The sequence below is a fragment of the Ceratosolen solmsi genome, unplaced genomic scaffold (assembly GCF_000503995.2).
Source record: "Ceratosolen solmsi marchali unplaced genomic scaffold, CerSol_1.0 scaffold29, whole genome shotgun sequence".
Taxonomy (NCBI): Eukaryota; Metazoa; Arthropoda; class Insecta; order Hymenoptera; family Agaonidae; genus Ceratosolen; species Ceratosolen solmsi.
This window is the reverse complement of record NW_011948417.1, coordinates 4,845,243-4,868,000: the sequence shown is the minus strand read 5'-3', so window position 1 is coordinate 4,868,000 and position 22,758 is coordinate 4,845,243. Positions and strand designations below refer to the sequence as shown.

The following is a 22,758-nucleotide window of genomic DNA, read 5'->3' as shown; positions in this document are numbered from 1 at the left end:
AAAGGTAATAAATAAATGAATGAAATTTATTTCTCTGCGTTTAAGCTGAACAATTTTTAAATTCAAAATATATCGTATTCAAAATTTCATATCGTATTGCGTATTATTATTTGGTAATTAAAAGCAAAAATAAATCGGAACTGACAACTACTATATTAACGAGATATTTACTAATCATAAATACGTTTAAAAGTTCGTGTTCGACAAAAGTTGCAGCTGAAATTTCTTTAGTAAAGTTAATTCTCGAATTGTGTTGAAAGATTTTCGATACTTCGGTATCTCCGAATGTATTATAAAAATTTTTTCAATTCTTCACGCGCTCTATAAATACATTAATAGAGAATTTATCGACTTAGTAAGATTATTCAATAAATGTGTAATTTCCAATTGAATGTTCGTAATTTACAAGCTGATACTTAAAATTTATCCATTTCTGTCAATTCAAGGAAAAGCAAAGATGTACGAATTCATTCGATATTAATTATGTTAAGCGATAGAAGAGAAGGATATAAAAGTATATTATTACTTAAGATAATATTTTATAACGATACTTTATTATTATTTTTTTTTATTTATTTCGTTTTTATTTCGCTTTTATTGTAGAAAGAATGTTTCATTAATAAAATATTGGTGTGTGTTACAGCTCAATTCTCTTGTCTATAAAATGAAAATTAAGGTAAAATAAAAGTTTTATTATTTTTTTAAGATTATATTTCGTAAAAAGTATATATTTATTTCGAATTTAAATGCTACATGTAATTTGAAATTCAATGTACTAAAAAATCAAAAAAAAATTTTTCTTATGTTGATAATTATTAATATCTATATATATACTAAGAAAATAATAGCTCACATACTGAATTTGTAAAAAATGATATAATAAAGTCTGGTAGAGAGGGAGGATGAGCGAGTGAGTGAGGGAGAAGGGATAAAAAATATTTTGAACTAATTGGATTACACTTACTGGAGGATTCCTTCAAGCTCTGGGGTAATTCTTTGGCGGTAGCAAGGTTGGACATGACGCCCGAGGAATAGACGTCAACTTGGGAGTCTTCCGAGTGTTTGTTTTCCGAGTCAGAGCTACATAGAGGAGGCACCATTATGACAACATCACCCTGACGGGTTGTTATCGCCGACGGACATGTCTTAGTAGTTGGTGATGTAGGCAGACGTGGTGGCTTCCCAAGAGCGGCTCCCGACTCCCCAGGAAGCATCAAATGCGAGGGTATAGAACTGCGGACGTCAAGCTTCGTAAGATAAGACTGTAGAGCGTTCATCGGTGTGCATTCTAATCGTAAATACCTGCTAAATAAGGGAGGAAGGTACAAAAAAATTTGGATTTCCTTAAACATCCAATATCCATTTATGTATGTAATAGGGCATTTTTCGACCGTTAGGACATGATAGATTGACAGTAGCATTGGAATACATCGAGCAATATTAAATTATTTTAATATTTATATAAAGTATTCTTTCGAAATATTTGAATTTAAGGATTATATTTATGAAGATATAATATAAGATTGTAGATCTGTGTAATGAAAAACACCAATTTCAACATTTTACTTTGAAAAATCACGTTATAATAGGCTTTTAATTTTCTACATTGTTTATTGCATATTGAAGCTCAAAGTATACACATATTATAGGAATTTGAAAATTTATGCAGTAAATAGAATTTTTCGCAAGTACATTAAGCAATTGTACTTTTATCTATTGAAATTTTAGACTAAAAACATTATAGATTAAAATGACTTTCAAATGATAAAACCGCATTCGAAAATAAAAATAAAATTATGCAGAATTAATTAAACTTACGAATTCATTGTCTTAATTGCGGCTAAAACATTTACTTTCACTTAAAATATAAAGGGTAAGAAATGTTCGTTATAATTTCGACTCAGAGTTAAAATAGATAAATATTATTGTATTAAACGAAGGAATTCTATGATAATGTAACATCTGCATTAATGAATTAATTAAATTTAATGTACTTTATCTAGAATATTTCCATCATTACCGTAACAGTAAACATTGACAGTATTCCATTAAGCATTTATTGATAAATGGCATGGAAGTTAAATATAATTAGATATAAATATAATAAATTAATTAAAAATCTAATTAATTTTAATCATTACATTTCTCACATATATTACATAGATAGACTTACGTACATCTTTATAAATAATATTGCAATATAACTTTATAACAATGAGTATAATATACTATAATATATATATATATATATATATATATATATATATATATATATATATATATGTGTATGTAAAAATTTATATCTCTATGTATTTTGTTAAAAATATTATTAAAAACATAAGCTAATGTAATAACTAATTATTCGATTTTACTATCCAATATATTATTAAATAATTATAATATTAAATAATTATAATTGTATTTGTTAAATACTTAATCAACGTATTTTATTTATTCATTGTATTTGGAAAATTTGAATAGAAATTGTAATATGCAAAATGTTTATTTCAAAGATCTAATATTTATAGTATTTTTTCATTTATTTGTTGATTCCGATATATATATATATATATATATATATATATATATATATATATATTTATAAAGATTCTTCGTCTATTTGGATAAAATGTAAAACTATTCGCCAATATTGAAAATAATATGATTAATGATATATTTAAACAATATTGCATTCGTTTATGTAACTTTTCATAATTTAGGCAATACCCTCTGCCTATTTAAGCTCTATATTTTGAAAAAATGTCTTCAATATTCTAGGCATCGATAGACCAATGTCCTTCCAACTCTTCTTTCCACCTGATGAAAATCCATAAACACACAATGATAATGCAAACCTTAAAGTAACTCGTTTTTTTACTCGACTCCCAAGATCCGAATGTCCTCGGTGCATCTGCCTATGCTTAACGTGGTGATAATGATGATGACTTTTCTCGGATTCGCGAAAGTTGCCTGTTGTCGGGGAATTTGGCTCCGATAATTGCTTATCCACGAGGATCGGCTTGAGTACAAAACCACAGTTACCAGGTACAACGATGCCCGCGGAAAGCGTCGTTTCCGGCGGGCCGCACTCACCTCCGCCTCCGCCTCCGCCTCCGCCTCCGCCTCCGCCTCCGCCTCCGCCTCCGCGGCCATTACCCGAGTTGATACCCTTCGTCTCTGATATTGGCAGTGCCAATAATCGCTTCCGATCTTCCATGTAGAGCTCGATAAGCTGATCGAGCTTCATTTCGATGTCATCTACCTGTTGAGCATAATGCTTCATGACTGTATCGATATTTATAAATTGTTGTAACCATCGCTCTGAAAGATTTTAAATATATTAATAAACTTCGAGTCATTTCATTTTACTACGTTGATTAGTCAATACTGAATAGTAGTTTGGTATGGTGATTTTGTAAAAAAGTGAAAAAAGATTACCGAGTGCAGATGAAAGATTCTTGTACAATCATAAATTAAGTTTACTTTTAAAGTACATGTGTGTTTGTATGTGCGTGCGTGCGTGCGTGCGTGTGTGTGTATATTAAAAATAATTTTGTGATTTAATGTAAATTTTCATTAGTTATTTGTTAAATGCTTTCTTAGAATTTCGTAGAATTACTTTTCTTCAATTGGGAAGTAGTCACATTAATAGAAATAAAAAAATCTATTTAGAAAGAACTTTATTATTTACTTAAAAAACTTGAATAGCAGTTGTAGCAAGTTTGATGTTACCCATTGTACAATAATTATTCATCAGTTTTGGTTAGTTTCATATTGATAATGTATTATCATAAACTTTAAATTTTCTAAATAAATACAATTTTTTAGCTCATTTGCATCTTGTAGTGTAGCTTCATGTGTAATGTATTTTCTGTAAATATATGTATATTCTTCTATATTAAGAATATGCTTTATAAATAAATACTTATTATTTTATAAATAATTTTTAATCTCTTTATGCTTTAATGTTATTAAATTATATTTTCTACAAAGCTATTTATTCAAAACGGCTACATCAATACGTCATATCAATATGCTGAGTAGATTTTCCGAGTATACTGTATTTAATGCAATTAATTGCTTAATAATTAATTAATTAATTAATTAAATAGTTATTACAAACAAATTATTTATTATTTATTCTTTTTATTATAATTAAGCTGTTCATTATATATATATATATATATATATATATATATATATATATATATGTACGAAGTAATTTAGAATTGAGTTTATAAAAATTAGTAAATGTAAAATAACTAAAATGAATTGAAAAAGAAATACGTATCAATATAAATTGTACAGAAATTATTGCGTAACACATTGAGTACGTTTTTAATAATATTTATTTAATAGTTAATTTATAATTAATTAATATTAATAGTTCTTTCATTTATATCAAGATATTTTCATTTTTAAATGTTTCGTTCTATTTTTTATATTACTCATATATATATGTAAATGTATGAAATTGAAGATTGATTTAATCTAGAACTCAAAATGTTTTCTTAGTCTTTGTAAAATCCATCCTTCTATTTATTTTATAATCTGTCGTATATAAAAAAAAAAAAAAAACTCTATCTGTTAATTTATATTTATATATTTTTTGATTAATTTAAAGTTATTGAATTAATTTCATTCGAGTACTCTCATTATACAAAATTGATTTTAAAGCCTTACCTGCCTTTCAACCTTTACGATTCTCGATGCTAAACTAATTTTGGAAGCATATACATCTCTTGCTTTCGAACCTTGCTTACCCAAAATTTGATCTAACCTATTTAATAAAAGAAATCAATGTTAAATCAATGTTAAATCAATGAATAATTTACTAATAATTATGAAATTAAACCAGTGAAAAAATAGAGCAACTAATCATGTGAAATGAATATCATGCATATATCATTGTTAATTAATTATTTACTAAAATGTAAAAGTCAACCGCTAATTGAAAAATTAATTTTAATTTGCAAAAGCTGTAAAAGACTATAAAGAATATAGCAATGTCTAGAAAACAAATTAACAATATCATACTTACTACGAACATATATTTATTAATAGAGAGAATTTGTTGATAAACGAGCAAAGTGTAATTACAACACGTACAATAATTTAAACAAAAAACGATAATGGTCAAATAAGAAAAGCTACAAATAAGTTACAAAAATGTAGTTTGAATAGATATAATAGTAATAATTTTAATGGATTACTTTGGATTTATGAAATTATTTATGGATTGCTAATTGAGTTTAAGTTTGCTGTAAGTCCGCGGATCCATACTCATTATTTTGCAAAGCAAATGAGCGATAAAAGCAATATATAAATATGGCAAGAAATACGAATGAAACGACATATTAGAAATGTGAATAGTTTCGAGTTAGTGGATTTTGTCGATTCATGCATACGTGTTCCTTTTAAATAAGGCAATCGCAATTTCAGATAGCGCTAGCAATAAATACAGAGCAAAATTATTCGATAAAGTGGATAAAAAGCAGCTTGCCGACAATTAAACGAACTACGTAATGGACATCCAATTTTTAAATATTATATTTCGATAGAAAAGCACATTACGGATGTTTAAAATTAGCATGGTCAGTTAAAATAGTAAGATGTGATCTTTTATCATTGTAATTTATATTTTATAAAAATATGCTTACCATTAAATTATATCTAATATTAATTAAGGTAACATGTCAGCTCATAGCGCAATGAGAGTAGTTTAATATCTTGTCACACTAAGTGCAAATTCACATAATTAATTTTATTATTTTTAATTTGAAATCATCTTTAATCTTTATAATAATTTAGGAGAATGATTGGTCTTAAAATTTGTACATTGTAATAAATAAAAGCTCTCGTGGCTTTCATTCGACTTACATTAGGATAATACGATGGAATTAATTTTGTCAAAGCGTTAGTACAACATAAGGTTTACCATTTATAATATTTCTCATATTCATAGGATAAATTTAAAAGTCGACGATTACATTTAGTTTTGGATGAATCTGTGCGCTCATCCATAAATCAACCACATACCTAAATATATCGTAATAAATTATTCTAATAACTTTATACTTATTACAGTAGCATAATAAGTTATATATCGATCACAACATACTATTTGCCCAATCCACAATGATAAGCTGAATAACACATTGATATAAATAATCGAGCGTCTTGTAGCTCGTTGTTAACACTCGTGTTTATTTGCATAAAATCGATAAATAGTAACATGTGTATGTATATGTCATTATACAACACGACTGCACCTGCTAGGCATGTGTACCTGAAGTGCAGATTTCGTACGCGATTCAGTAGATCGGCGTGGCCGGAGCTGTATTGTTCAATCACGTCCTTGACGTCGTAAGGTTTCAGGGCTTCCCTGAACTTCTTGCGGGCCACGAAGTATTTCAGCTGCGATCACGCCCCCACGGTTTCCAGACACATCATCATACAGTTTACGCTGATGCTTTTATTTGTTTATTTTTTGTTTTTTTGTTTGTTTTGTTTTGTTTGTTTTGTTTGTTTTGTTTGTTTTGTTTGTTTTGTTTGTTTTGGTTTTGTTTGTTTTGTTTGTTTTGTTTGTTTTGTTTGTTTTGTTTGTTTTGTTTGTTTTGTTTGTTTTGTTTGTTTTGTTTGTTTTGTTTGTTTTGTTTATATGTTTATTTGCATGTACCTTATTTTATAAGCATTTTATATCTCTTTGGGCTTATGTGTAATGCTTAAAGAGGGTGCTAATATTTATGTTCCTTAGTCTTTTATTTTTCGTATTATCATTCTTTTTGTGAAAAGGATATTAACATTACCGGTTAATTACTGAAATTTTTATACATTCTTTAAAACGTTATATTACTTTAGACGAGGATTTTAGCCAACCTTTTAACTTTAAACCACTGCCAGTCTAGATTCGTTAAATTCTTATTCTAGGTTAGTATGTCCTATTAATTTGCAATTATATTAATATATTGTAAATAATAAATTTTCATTTAGAATCTTTTATAATATAATTTACATGTTAAAATATAAATTAATAATTTAGAAGATTAAATGTATAATTTGAATATTTAAGAAGAATATTTTAAAGGAGAATAATTTGAACTTTATATTGACAAACTTTATTTTATAAGCTAAATAATTAAGTAATTCTTGATATAAAATTTTACCCATCGGTAATGGGTGATCTGCCGCTTATAAAAATTTATCAAAACTTATAATAATGACGTATGTTATTGTAATGGCTACGTAATCTAACATAATATGCATATAAAATGTTTCAATTATCTGTATATATATCTAAAGCCATAAAGCAATTTATCCGGTAAGAATTTCAACAAATCGTACAAAAATTTTAGCAAACAGCCTATCCTTATTAACAACCCCATATTCTTATTCAATTTCATATTTGATAATTTAAAAATAGTTTTTAAAATATTAATAATGGGTTATAAAGAAAATTGAGAACTTAACAATTGTTTTTTAACTTACATCTTGCATAACCGAATAGCAATTCTTATCATGTAAATTCAAAGTCTTGAGAAATAATGTAATTTTATCTGAATAAGATTGGAAGATACAATTGACTATATGTTTTATTAATTCAATAGAGTTTCTCCTCATGTTTTCGACTCTCGTGTCTTAAATGTTTCTACCTAGACGTTCGTTCACCCAATCACGAAAATTTTCGAGAGTTTACTACAGACTGAAACTTACTTCACAGAGCCCAAAAATATACTTTATAATAAAACTTATCTTTATAATTGTTGGTTTTCCGATATTTTTACTTAATGTCTTTAATCTCTTAAAGTTTATTTCTTCAAAAGATGAGCGACATTAAAGTTCTGACATTATAACGCGAATTAACGTAAGTCAGTACTTATCGGCTTTAAATCTTCTTTGGAGATGAGGAATATTAAAAGTTGGAAGGAGTATTATTTCTAAGCCAACAAATGACGTTGAAGATCGGCTTTCTTGATACTTGTACTATAATATTTATTTAGGATAAGGAGGGAGAATCGGACAACCAAGCTATCTGATTTATTTAGTGAAAACATATTTGCTAGATTATTGGTAGAATTAAATTAATATATCTGTTATGTTAATAATATCTTGGAGCGAGACAATATCATTGTCAATATTTTTTATATTAAAATTATTAACAAAATTTCTTTTACGTATTCGTTACTTTAATTGCACGATATTCAATCAGAATATTAATATCATTGTTATACTCTATATTTATATTAATCTGGTCATACTATCCTATTTAATAATTTTTTCTAAATTACAATCGAAACAAATAGACGTATAATAATTTAGCTCTGGTTAAAAATTTTTAAATCGAAAAAACATAATTTTCTATTTTATAAATTATCAGTTTGGTGGAAGTTTTTCAAATAGGATTATAATAAAAGTAATCTCTAAACTTGTTAGATAAGTGACTGACAAATTTTATCAAAGATTTTACATTCAATGATATTTTAAATTCTGGTATATCATAGATCGTCATATACATAGCCGCTTTTCGTTTGTATATATATATATATATATATATATATATATATACATAATTTTGCAATTTTTATATAGACGAATTAATAGAAGCAGTAGCTTATAATGTTAAAAACAAATTTAGATCATTGAAATATAAATAAACTGGGATATTGATTATGTTCTTTTGTACATGTTAATCCTATTTTTAAAATCTTATTAGAATGTAAAATTTTAATCACATCATTTTTACTTGGATCGTATATTATTAAGCCATTTGTTCTTTACAACTTTGATTGTTTTTATTATTTTAAAAATAAATATATTGTATTTGAATATTTTGTATAATGATATGAGAAAAATTATTTTCATTATTTTTTAAAGAAAGTCGTTTTTCTTAGATTTATTAAAAATTTATTAAAAAAAAAAAAAAAAAAAAAAAAAAAAAAATAAACAGTATTGCGTAATAGCATTATTTATAAAAATTCTTTATCAAAACTGTGAATAAATAATCAACTCATTATTATAACAAATTTAACATCCCTTTGTAGCATGATTTTATCAATCAGAAATATTTGAATAGAACGGAAAATTCAATAGTAATTTAACATTAATCATTGTAAAAATATGTAGTTTTTCATTTCAATTCTTCTTTTTTTTCTTTCAATTCTCATACCACATATAGATTATATAATAATACAGAGATAGTGGATCTTTCATTAATAAACTAAAGATATATTAATATGAACAAAGTGGAGAAAAGCGAAAATATGGAATCTAGATTGACATGAATTCGCAAGAATTACTGTCATAGCTATTGCGACAATGTAGAAGAAAGACAATCACCTAAACCATTATCACACACGACATCGTTAACAAGCAACATCGCATTAGCATAGGAACACGCACGTTACATTGTTATGCAATTAGAGGAAAACAGTCATCGTTAAAATAGAGGACACGTTAGTTGATGTAATGATCGAAGAATGAGAATAATAGACGAATAAATGGAAAATGAAGTATGAATTGTCCGTCGAGTGTTTTGCATTTGCAATTTATTGATTTATTCTTATTTTCAATTTAACAATTTTTCTTTACTATAAATCTTGTCATTTGTATACCTTAAATTATAAACTCCTGTTCATGAATTATGTAAATATTTGATTCAATTTTCTAGGTAATATGGCCTTATTGAAAAAATACGTAATTTTTACAATATTTCGACATTTTTTCAATTTCTGTTTAAATTACACGTTATTAAACAATATTTTTTAATTTAAAACTGTTAAATGTATAATGTACGTTCGTGCTCAGGCATGTACATACACACATACACCCACTCACCATTTAAGTCATACATTAAATTTGAAATTATTTTGATTATTTTCATAATGAAACATTATGATTCGTATTGTTGTTATGAATTTCATTATAAAATGATTTATGTTTAATTTACATTGATTTCTATGAATCACATAAAAACGTAACTCTAATTCGTATATCAATGAATGAATTTGAAAATGATAAATATTTATTTTAAAAAAAATTGTAATAGTTCATTAGTATATTTGTCTGCACACTTTCATAAAACTTTTTTGAAATTAATGAAAAGTAAATTAATTATTCGATTTGACAATGTACTTTCATAATCTACTATAAAATCAGAATTTATACTCTTAATTTTGCGTTTTAGGCTTCAACTGTAATACATATGGACATAATTCATATTCAAGTCAGATGAAAGAGATGCCAATCAAAGTCTTTAATGAGGAAAAAAGTATTAATTGACAATTTTGCGGATGCAAAGAGAGACAAAATTGTTAGAAAGTTTACTGTACAATTAAGATATTTATTAAAAATGTTGAAATCTGTAAATATCATATAGCAAATAGGAAACAGTTTTTGAAAATATAAATTATTGAATTTTTTGTATCTTCTAATTTTTTAAAAATACAGGAAATTTTAAGTATATAATGTAGTATTACAATTATGCATAAAAAATTTATAAAAAATAATATGTAATTTTCATTTTTTTTTTCTCCATATTTATATAAAGTACAAATTTACATCAAATTTACATCAAAATGTTAATATTTCCATAATAATTGTTACTTATTAATGAAATACTTATGAAAAAAGTAATATATATTATATTATAGTTCAGCAAAATAATATCTTGAAAACGATTTGCATTAAAAATTAAAATTAAAAATACAGTTTTTAATAAAGTAATTAATATATGTATCATAAGATGAAATAAGTAAAAATAAAGTTATAAATATTATTTTACGGAATTTTTTACGCTTTTTTTTCAATCAAATTTGCAATCGTTATAAAAAGTATTAGCCAATATTCAAATAATTGTTATTTAGATAATTTTAAATTTGACGTAAAATATTTGATAGAAAGTCAAATATTAATTTGGCTTGGATAATTGAGAAGAATGTAGAAATATAAAAATTTTAATATAGGAAATAAATTGTAGATAAAAATGGACGTAAATAGTATATGCTATAAAAATAATAATTGTAGGACTATGAATAAAATTTGTTAACATATTTACATTTATTTATACTTATAAAAGAAAATAAGAAATAAGAATAAACAATACATTGATTAGGCAAAAACTGAAATTATGTAGATTTGTGAAATAATGGATTATAGAGAAATTATAATAATATGTACTATTTGGTAATTGATAAATTTAATATTTTTTAATTCAATTGTAATTCACATTTAAAGTTATAATTTTATGAAAAAATGTTTGTTGTGTCGTATAATAAAATTTGCACTAAATATAAACTAGTTTAAATGAGGAAATTTACGAATAATAAAAAATAAAATATATATCGTATACAATTAGGTTTTGATACTAAAAAATGTATTGGCGCTTCAAAGAGACAAAAGGCATATTTCCGTGTCAAGTTTTATATTTTCTAATAAAGAGTTTGTATAATGAGTCAAAGCTGAGATGTTTGTGAATATTACGTACAATGCGCTTTTATGTTTTATCTTATCGATGCAATGTTTTGTAAATAACTGCGTTTTAAAACAATTAATATGCTTTTCATTTCTCAACATGATTATTTAGATTAAATATAATTCTACGTTATCTATGAAATCTAGGTAATCTACTGATAGGATTTGAATTTTCCTATTACTACATTGTCTAACATTCAATATATGCACATTCTCATATTAAGTTATTACAAAGGATAAGTAATCTATAATTGTAATAACAATGTGTATAGTGTTATTTTTCTTAATTAGAAAAACAAATATATTAGCTTATCTATATATATAAAAAAAATTCATCTTTATCATGACTATTAGAATAAGTAATAGTTCATAATAATAATAAAATACTAAATAATACAATACAAATATGTATTTATACAGTAATAAATATAGTATCATTTATATTACTATGTATATATACATATTGTTTATTTATTTATTTATTTATATATATATATATATATATATAAAATATATATAAATATATATATATATATATATATATATATATAAATATTACAATATTACTAAATTATAAATTTTTCTTATAAAAATGTTTTGTTTTTCACGAATCTTTTCAATGAATAATATATAAATCTGATTCACAAGAAACCATAAATTAGCATTATGAAAAAGATCGATCACTTTTGTACTGTGATAATCTAGATAAAGCATTTATATAATACTATAAGTAGTCGAGAATTTTCAATATTTCATTAACAAATAAATCACGATTGGTATGCACATATTTATTTATATGTCACATACCATAGAGGAATTCGTGATAGAATTTGCGAACGTAAAACCATGCAGAAGATGTAACACATCTAAGAGAGATAAGGAGAGAGTAATAGAGCCAGAGAAAAAGGTAGAGAGAGAGAGAGAGAGAGAGAGAGAGAGAGAGAGAGAGAGAGAGAGAGAGAGAGAGAGAGTGAGAGAGAGTGAGAGTGTGAGAATGTGAGAGGGGGCGGGGGTTACAGGGGGGTAGAGACAGACAGAGAACGAGGTAGGGAAGAAAGGAGAGGTAAATGATATAGATCTTTATCATGAACGTGCTGATGCAATAATTCTCAGGGTCTCTCTTTATCAAGTTCGCTGGAATAGAGAAGTAATACTAAACTTATAGAGATGAAAGTGTGAAGGGTGTCGGAAAATTGTGACAGGGAATGAGATCTGATATAAAGAGCAATAGTAGATGAAGAGCATTGTTAAGAGTAACAGAATTAAAGTCAGAGAGAGAGAGAGAGAGAGAGAGAGAGAGAGAGAGAGAGTGAGAGAGAGAGAGAGAGAGAGCGAACGAGGGGATACCTAGTTTGAATATTTTTCACGCGACCGAGTAGGTCGACATGGCCGGCGCTGTATTGCTCGATCACGTCCTTAACGTCATAGGGCTTCAGTGCCTCTTTGAATTTCCGTCTCGCCACGAAGTACTTCATCTAGCATAAGTACGGACAATTTCACTCGGTTAAACCAAGGGATGCTCTTGTATTGAGTGAGACCCAAAACTAGATGTGTGTGTGTGTGTGTGTGTGTGTGTGTGTGTGTGACGGTATATAGAGATTTTTTAACCAAGCCGATAAATAATCACTAACTCATGCTCTTTGTATTAGATTTACTAGACTTTGGTTAAAATTCATTGAATTGCTTATGAACAATAGAATAATATTTTCTTATGTCTTGTGTATGTGACGATAACAAATATTATTTATTATGCAGAACTATATATTAAATGCAAATTATTATTATTGTTATTATTATTATTATTATTATTATTATTATTATTATCATTATTATTATTATTATTATTATTATTATTATTATTATTATAATTCGCAAAGTTTCTATATGCTCAATTTTCAAACACTTGAATATAGAAAGTGGTTGTGAAAATTTAATTACTGAATATTTTATATTAAATATAAAACAATCTTTGTCGGAAATCGCATTAAATTATTTATTATATTTATATTGATAAAGGATTAAATTTTATATTCAGTTTCTATTTATAATTGGTTATCCCTATTACCTCATTTTTATATAAAAATTTTAATGCAATAATTAAGAATGTTGTGCTTATACCGAATATATAAATGAATGTTATTTAATGTTAAATTTATTCCTGAAATATGTACGTGATTATTTATCGTTCGTATTTAGTTTTGCTCACGTTATTTGTCAACAATAAATATTCTAATAAATATACATATACAAATAAATATACATCAATAACACATTTTTATACAATAAATGAATTTTATAAAAGAAATTAGTTTTTACACATTTGTGTAATAATTAACAAGTAAAATAATAAAAAATATATTATAGCGATGAATTAAGAACAAAATGCGTTATTGCTATGTTGTTCTTTCATTGTAATTATTATTACTTATAAGAAATATCTTTCTTGAAATCTATGGTGAATTTATTTATTTTTATTTTTTTTTTTTTTTTTTTTTTTTTTTTTTTTTTTTTTTTTTGTTAATTTTAGACGAAAATTTATCATTTAACAAACAACGTATTAACGAATTTCATTTAACTATTGTTGTGTGACTGGATGCCTATTCTTCCGTGTCTGAATCAGATAATTCTTTATCGAACGTGCTTTTGGTAAATTCATCGAGATTCGAAAATTCTCTAGACTTCTGATAATTTGTACTTTGAATTGACAGACAATATTACCATTATAATATAATTATTGAATATCCAAGTGCGTGGGTAAAATGATAGTTTTATTTATTTGTTATTTTACGGTAATATTCACTGTTCGTATTATCAAATGACTAGAGAATGTTCTCAATAATGAACTAAAAATATAAGAAATTTGAAAGCGATTATATTATATCAAGAAGAAAATCATCGATTTATACGGTTATGCATAATACAATCATTTAGATGATAAAGAAATTATAAATTGCGACGTCAAAATAATATAATACGAGGAGTTAAATATTTATCGGATATATAATATATTTATAATATTAATATATTTATAATAATCTATTTCTGAATATTATAATTAACATAATATTGATATGAGTAATGATTTAATCAATTATATAAACAAAATAAATTTATATTATATGTAATTATAAATTAATGCTGGGATTTATGAAGATTCGCATACAAAATTGTATTATCGGAGCAAATGTAATCGATGTTTTTTCCTTACAATATATTTAATTGTATAATATCAATACCAGTGGAATATGATAGAAAAAAGTAAAAAGTGATTATTCTAAAGCTGAATGCAAATAGATACTCACCTTACGAATCGCCCTTATCGCGCCCTTATGTTGATTGGTCAATTGGATACATCGAGGCTCCTCATCCTCATCTATTAAAAATGTCAAAAATCATTATTCGAACACTTTCATTTTGATCTTCTGAAACAGTTTACTACTACGGATTCCCGTGCAATACTTTCACTAATAGGTTTTTATAAAATGTTCATAGTATCAATGATGCACCGAGCGTAATTACAACATCATCGTGTTAATTTTTTTTTTTTTTTGCAAATTATATAATCTAATATCACGCAGTTGTTATTATTTTATACCTAAAGTATAACAATTTCTAATAGATCGAGAAATGTACTTCTCTGTTCGTTATAAACAAGCTAACTAATTATGTAATTCAAGTAAGTGAAACGTACAAGATGCATTATTGTTATAAGCTCTAAGCTCGTAATTGAAAAAAAAAAAAAATTCACATTCGCCTATATCATTTAAATATGATTTTTTACAATTATTCATATAAATGTGATTATTACTTAGTTCGTGTGTGCTATAATTTAGGAAACGACCAAGCTATTTCATTGTATGCATATTTATAAGAACGATATTGTTCGTTCGACAGTATTTTTTAAAAATTTTTAATTATAAGCATTACTAAACTAATTATTAGCTCTAAACTTATAATTATTGAATCTATGCCTTCAATTTGACAATAACATATTTTTCTAAACTTATTTACCGTTCAAATATTTTTAAATTAATACCCATAATAATAATAATTTATCTGCGAATAAATATATTGATATAGAACATAAAATACTGTTGTAATGTATAGAAAAAATTTGCAATATTTAGTACTATATATATATACCGTATTAACAATAATATAATTATATCATCTTTTAGTGACTATTTTTATCGAACTTATTTAATAACAAAGTATTGGACATATTAAGACAACTCTGTGATGGTATTTCATAAAACAGTGATTTATTTCTAATGTTCACATAAAATTAATGCAAAATACAAAAAATAATTTACTGTATATTAATCATGCATATATTATTATTAAATGTCAAATACTTTTGCAATATAAGATACTAAATTTATAAATATATTGGGTAAAATTCATTTTATCAATTATATAGCACAAAATTTAGTTAGAATTTTTTAAATTATACTTAATTATTAATTTTTCAAATGTAAAAAATTCAATTGCAATCGGTATAAATATCTAACTCTCGAGCTAATTTAATTAATAATATAAAGTGTCGATTATATTTATTTATCGTACTTATTATTTTATTTCTAAATTTACGAATATATTATTTTGATAATGTTACACAATTTTTATTATATATGATTAATAAATAAAACAATATTCAAGGAAAAAGCCAAGTTTATCTATTACAATAAAAATCTTAAAACAGTTCTTAAATGAAACGAAGTATTTGCTAAAAAAAAAAAACAATCAATATAAAATTTCTAATAGCAAATAAATTACTTAAGCAGACCTTCAATGAATTTTTTTAGAAAATACCTGACGTTTAGTAGTTTAATTTAGTTTATATTACGTAAGTTTTATAGAGGACTTCTTATCATTAACATAATTATCAATGTATTTGCTACTAGAATTGCTACTAGAACAATATATTTAACCTTTTGAGATTTTCGTATTAACATGTACCTCATTTATATCGATGCAATTATTTTTGCAAATAAATTTCTGTATAAAAATATTAGCTAATTTAAATTCTGATAAAATACTTTTGTACCTTTTATTAGCAAGACAATAATTTTCTTTTAATATTAAAAACGTTTGAAAATCGAAGGGATTTCAATTTTTATTGCTTCGATTTAAATTTTTTAAATAAAAATTTAAAGAACTTTTTTTAGTCCACTAATTGTCCCAACAATTAATATTATTATCAATTTTCTAATCCACATGCTTTATCTATTTTCTTTATTCTACATAAAATTCGTGAAGTTCAGTGTAGTATAACAAGTGCATTATTACAATTGTATTATTAAAAACTTTATTTTTTATGTTTATGAAACATATAACATTGAATATACTTTTGCTATTTCATTAGCTAAGCAAGTTAAATTTAACATAAAATAATTCAGCATAAGCAAATAATTAAATAAATAATAGAAACATTATGTATATACTCAATTATTAGATTAATATAATTGAAAATTCAAATAATGAGACAAAATGAACTCAAATTAAAATGAAAGAGTTTCTAATTTTGCCCGATTATTTTATTTGATTAATTTTATTATTAATTAGATTTGAATAATATTCATTCACTAATACATCCAATTTGTTTAATGATATTTCTGTCATATCTAAAGCCCTCAACAATATATCCATTCGCATAATATTCAGATTAATTTAGCTTACATTTTCATTGCTCCAGAGCAATTATTGATGGCAATTACTTTAAACCTATCGGTACAATAAGAATTCGTACGTACGTCTAGATCTATTTGAAATAGAAGTTAAAAAACAATCATATAGAGTAGTTATAAGCATTATTGGAGTTTCCGCTGAAGGAGTTTGTGCGACATAATATATAGAACTTCAGCTTCTTGCAAATGCAGTCCCGGTATTTGCATTTTCATATTGGGTTAGCGAGTGTATCCTGGTATTATGCCACACCCACCTTCGCTTTCTCACTCCACAATTGCAAATTCAATGACGACAGCTTTTTCAAGAAGACGCGCCGGTAGGTTTCAGTTATTTTGTCTCGAGAAACTCATCAAAATTGCTATAAATGCAGCGATAATTGATTGGATTTTGAAAATTGACAGCGAAATATAAGATAAATGTACATTAATTAAAAATGATATTTAGTTGGCATGAAAATTATTAATGGTTCATCAGTAGTGATAAATTCATGGTTAAAGGCAAATAAAAGTATATTCAATTCAATTTTTTAAATCCTTAACGCGATAGTTAAAGAGCCTTGCTTTATTCAATATTAATAATTTATTATCTGCTATTATTGAATTTTGAACAAAAATGAAATTCTAATTGTTTTATTTCTTCGTATAAGAGTATTTTTTATGATTTCTTGAAATAAGAGGAACGTTTCTTATATATATCTATTTGATGTGCTATTATTTATAAATTCTACAGTAACGTAATTGTGCAAACATACAATCAATGATGTCACATAAATATAAATGAAATTAGTCTTACATTACTACATACAAAATACGCTGCAAAAGATATATTTAAGAATAATATTTGTAGGTAAACTACAACGTAATAAGTAGTTTCTGAAAATATAAAGATTGGGTAGTTTTGAACAAGATTCTAAGCTACTTTTTGTAGTTGAAATATGATGCGATGATATTTAACGACGGTGGCGCTATTTGTTAAAACTTAAGCTTTATTTAAAGTAAAATACTAATCTATATATTGAGTGAGATTAATAAGCTGAATCCATTAATTAAAAAACGGTTACTCGTAAAGGGATATAAATAGACGTGCTTAATATTGAGTTATTTAATATATAAATTTCTGAAATAAATTGTACTGTTTCTGCATAAGCAAAAAGGAATATTTCACGCAAAGGTAAAAGATGCATGACCAATTCATAAAAGAAGTGAGATTGTATTTGCAATGTACCATCTTTGAATTTAGCTTGTTGAAATATTATGAAAAACAGGTCTTGAACGCATGGATTTAGAAATAATATTTCCACCTTAAATTAGCTCAAATAATAAATATTAACAATATAATTTCGATTTGAAAAAAGCTGACATTTGAATGAAATAATGTTTATTTTCAAGCTTTTATAACACAATCTGATCTCCAGTTAGTTTAAAATAAAATATTACATTAGGATTCACTATAAAAATAATTATAGAATTATTTGTAGAAATTTAATGACGTATAGAGAATGATTTATTTTACATAGCAGTTAGAAAACTTTATATATGTAAAATCGACTCAAATAGAACTTGAAAGTCAAATAATAATCTCGATGGCAGAGTTGCATTAAATATGTTTTATGCCGACAGATGGCGAAGTAAATGTAGAATGATTGGGAGAACAGGGTACAGATGGATAGATAGATAGAGTAAAAGATAGAGAGATAGATAGATAGAGATAGATAGATAGATAGATAGATAGATAGATAGATAGAGAGAGAGAGAGAGAGAGAGAGAGAGAGAGAGAGCGAGAGAGAAAGTCTGAGCTACGGCCAGAGAAAGATAAAGAGATTAGCAAAGCGTGCTCGCTAATAGTTCGTACTCTTCTCGGAGGTCGGAGACGCGTTCGGGGAGGTCGGCGATCCATGAAGCTCCGGCAGTGGGGGTAGCGGGGAGACGAGGCCCGCGAGAGCGAGCGGCAAGGTCGACGAGGTCTCGCCGAGCCGCCCGATTAGCCCGTCGATCCGCAGCTCTCGCAGCTCGAGGGTCGACGACGATCGGCCGATCCTATACTTCACTGCTACTTCCAGCAGGACACGAGAAAAATTTCTCACTCAGTCATCCTGTTCCTTTCTCCTTATCCTCACTCACGTGGCAAACACCCGAGAGACAATATTTTGCAACGCGACCGATTGTATTGTAAGGAAGCATGCTTACAAGCTAAATCGAGAGTACTTTTCAGTACAAAAAGTAAAACAATAAACGTTATTGTTTCTTCCTTTTATTTTATTCTTTTTATTTAGATAATATGATTGTTGGTATTTCTATCACTATCATCATATCATAATAGATTTGATAAATTTTTTTATTTTCGCGTTGTATCGGTAAAATTACAACGCAATTTCCAAAACTGTATTTACATTTTTATTATTTATAAACATTTGTGTATCTTTCATCCGTTTTCTAAATGCGCAGAACTTTAAAATGCTAATTTTAATTGGAACTATCAATTCTACTGGTCGTTTATTTACATCAGTTATTAATAATCCATTACTGTTAAACAATTATAAATTAATCATTATTTCAACATAATTGATTTCACATTCATTAATTGACAATTAGAAATAAATATCTTTTCCATCGATTTTGTTTAATCATTCCTCCATCTTCTAATTTTGCCTACATTTTTCTATCTCTAATATTTCTACTTTGTGTCTACTCTCAGAAACTATTCGAATCATTATTGTTCATGAACGCTTATTTCTTTGATAAATACAACATTTTTCTAGATATACAAATCAATTTAAAAATATCTATAAATAAAAGGTTTCAAACTAATTACATACATACATAGATATTTTGTGTTTGTGCGCGCGCTCGCGCGTGTGTGTGTGTTTGCGTACGCACGCGCATAAATATACATTGGAGGTAATGAAAAGAATAATCGGTTAGCAAAATTCATTTCAGTTTCAGAAAGAAATTACAAATAATTTTTACGTAAACAAACAATGATGATAATTTTATTTTGTATATGTACACAGATATATTAAGTATAAACTTGTAATAAATAATGTATACAATTATTATTTATTAATTATATTTCATGAAATAAAAAATTATTTAAACTATAATTATAAATGTTAAAAGAGGTTCTCAGTTTAATTATATTTTATACTTTCCATTATTAATTTGATCGTTAATTTCAATACTGCCAAGCTTTTAAATAAAAATATAAAAATTAATTTAATCTAACTTTATTACGTAATAAAACTTTATAATAAAATTTAAACATTAGACGAAAATTACATAATATATATATATATATATATATATATATATATACATTGAAAAATTGTAAAAAGTGATAAGAATGAATCTTATAATGATAGAAAGTGTGTGCGCGCATTGTGCGTGTGTGTGTATAAGATTGAGAGAGAGAGAGAGAGAGAGAGAGAGAGAGAGAGAGAGAGAGAGACGGACAGTCAGACTGTGTATATGTATATATGTATATATGTATATATATGTATGTTTGGGTATAAAAGAAGGGTATGAAAGAAATATTTTTAACTTTTCGTTTTAATCCAACAAGTAGAGTCCGATCGGATTTGGTCAGACCAGACAGTTACATAAGGTTTTCATTTCAGTGCCTGAGCCAGTCAGTCAAGAGGTGACGAGTAAAATAAAATAGTTTACTTACCATCGGAATTTCTCTTCGACATCGCAGTTTCCGTTACTGAGTCCTCTGAGTAACTGGCATTTAACTGTCTACTAGTAATACCCACACCACCGCCCATACCACCAACGGCACTTGATTCGTTGCTGTTGTTATTGTTCCCATTATTATTATTGCTGGTCATCTGGCCACCTGGAATTTCAGTTAATATGTGTGATTGCAAATGCATAATTATTCTCGTCTTTATGACTCGTACTGGTATTTGTAAATTAGTGGTTTCGTTTATGAATTTCATTAATCATTGTCGCTATTTTATAGTAAAATTTTTTCTTCCTTACACGAATAATACGCTCAATTTTTTTTTTTTTTTAACAAAATTCATATTTTCGTAATTTTCGACAATGAACGGATAAAGTAGTTTGACTCGTAACAGACAGGCAGTTACTTCGCAATCATAAATTACTGATTATTATCAATTAGAAATTCCTTTTGTTTAAGGATATTTGCATATATCGTATATCTACATATAATTATATGGTAGCATCACTTAATATTATAACCGTGAATTTTCTAAATAATTGTGAAAATAAAAAATGTAATATTACACAATGGAATTTCGAAATCTTAAAATGAAAATTTATCGCCAAAAATGTAGGCTAAAATTAGACATGTAAAACTTACCCAAATTCTCTGCCGAAGAAATGAGATCTCCAAAGCCTCGGGTTACGTTTCCGCGCTGACTTTGGTAGCCCTGATGAACAAGTTTGTGAAGGCTGGGACTATGCAGAGATGTACTCTTATGTCGCCGAATTGTTGGCAGTCGGCTGACAAATGACGCATTGTGCTTAAAGCTAGAGGAGGGTCGACTACTAAAATATTGAAAAAAATATCTCCCTTTAATAATCATTGTTTCACCCGTGCCTTATTACATATGCATTGCAATTTTATTATAGATGAAAAAACAAATAAACGAAGCAATGTTTAATTAAATGTAATGATATTGTTCAGGATAGCTTGGAGTCACTGTCAATGCAACGAATGTTTCACCGCGTAAGAATTTACTAATGACAATTTATTGGCATAATAATTCCTACCAATGCAGTTTCAAGACTCTACATGGTGACATAATAATATTGAATGGAAATTACAATAAATATTTACCTTCATTATGAATTATATACAATGGATAATGTATTGGCAATTACATACTGCAAAGCAATATTATTCCAACAAATGATATTCCAGCCAAAATTATGCGCCAATCCATACTGTATTGAGCGCACATGAAAATTATGTACAGTGTGAGGGAGCTTCAATTAACTGATCATACCTGGGCGGACTCGGCAATGGAATTTGATGGATTTTCCAGGTGGCGATGCTCATACTATGCTCGTCAGCTGCGTAGCATCTCCAAAGGGCCTGAATTAAACTGGCGGCCGGCTGTCTTCGGCGTATCATATGCTTCTGACGCTGTTGTTGCTGGACTTTCAGGGCAAATCCCGAGCCCAGAATTCCCTAGGAGATCATTAGTTAAATCACTTATTATTTATCAGAAATTATACGTATGTCGTAGGCTTATTAACATTTTCATGTCATTTCCTTCCACTAATTATTGTATTTCGCTAATTGTTTCCAATACACTGTTTCAATATAAATTCAATATAAATTTTATGCCGTCTAAAATATGGTTTTAATTTTTTTTTTTTTTTTTTTTCATATCAATTGTCTCTAACCTTCTTAACTTTTTGTTATCTACATTAGTAGAATTTAATTTAAATACCTCCACGATACATATTCGAAATATCCTTTCGATCGAATATTTAATGATACATACATATCAAGTACTTATATATTTATACATTATTTTAATTAATTATCCGTAATTAATGAATTAACAATTATTCGATTCCATAATAATAATAATAATAATAATAATAATAACAACAATAACAATAACAA

At 26.4% G+C, this 22,758-nt stretch overlaps 1 protein-coding gene across 1 annotated transcript in view; it reads right to left on the bottom strand.

The window, feature by feature from the left end:
* The window catches only part of LOC105359700 (potassium voltage-gated channel subfamily KQT member 4-like), an 80,414-nt gene that overhangs the window by 3,308 nt on the left and 54,348 nt on the right, over positions 1 to 22,758 (bottom strand). Inside the window, exons 9-17 of the mRNA XM_011496348.1 lie at positions 22,130 to 22,314; positions 21,481 to 21,668; positions 20,824 to 20,991; positions 14,772 to 14,842; positions 6,290 to 6,417; positions 4,684 to 4,780; positions 3,157 to 3,262; positions 2,856 to 3,093; positions 965 to 1,233 (exon numbers count right to left, since the gene is read on the bottom strand). Of these exons, the coding sequence (XP_011494650.1) occupies positions 965 to 1,233; positions 2,856 to 3,093; positions 3,157 to 3,262; positions 4,684 to 4,780; positions 6,290 to 6,417; positions 14,772 to 14,842; positions 20,824 to 20,991; positions 21,481 to 21,668; positions 22,130 to 22,314 (1,450 nt within the window). The remainder of the gene's footprint in view (positions 1 to 964; positions 1,234 to 2,855; positions 3,094 to 3,156; positions 3,263 to 4,683; positions 4,781 to 6,289; positions 6,418 to 14,771; positions 14,843 to 20,823; positions 20,992 to 21,480; positions 21,669 to 22,129; positions 22,315 to 22,758) is intronic.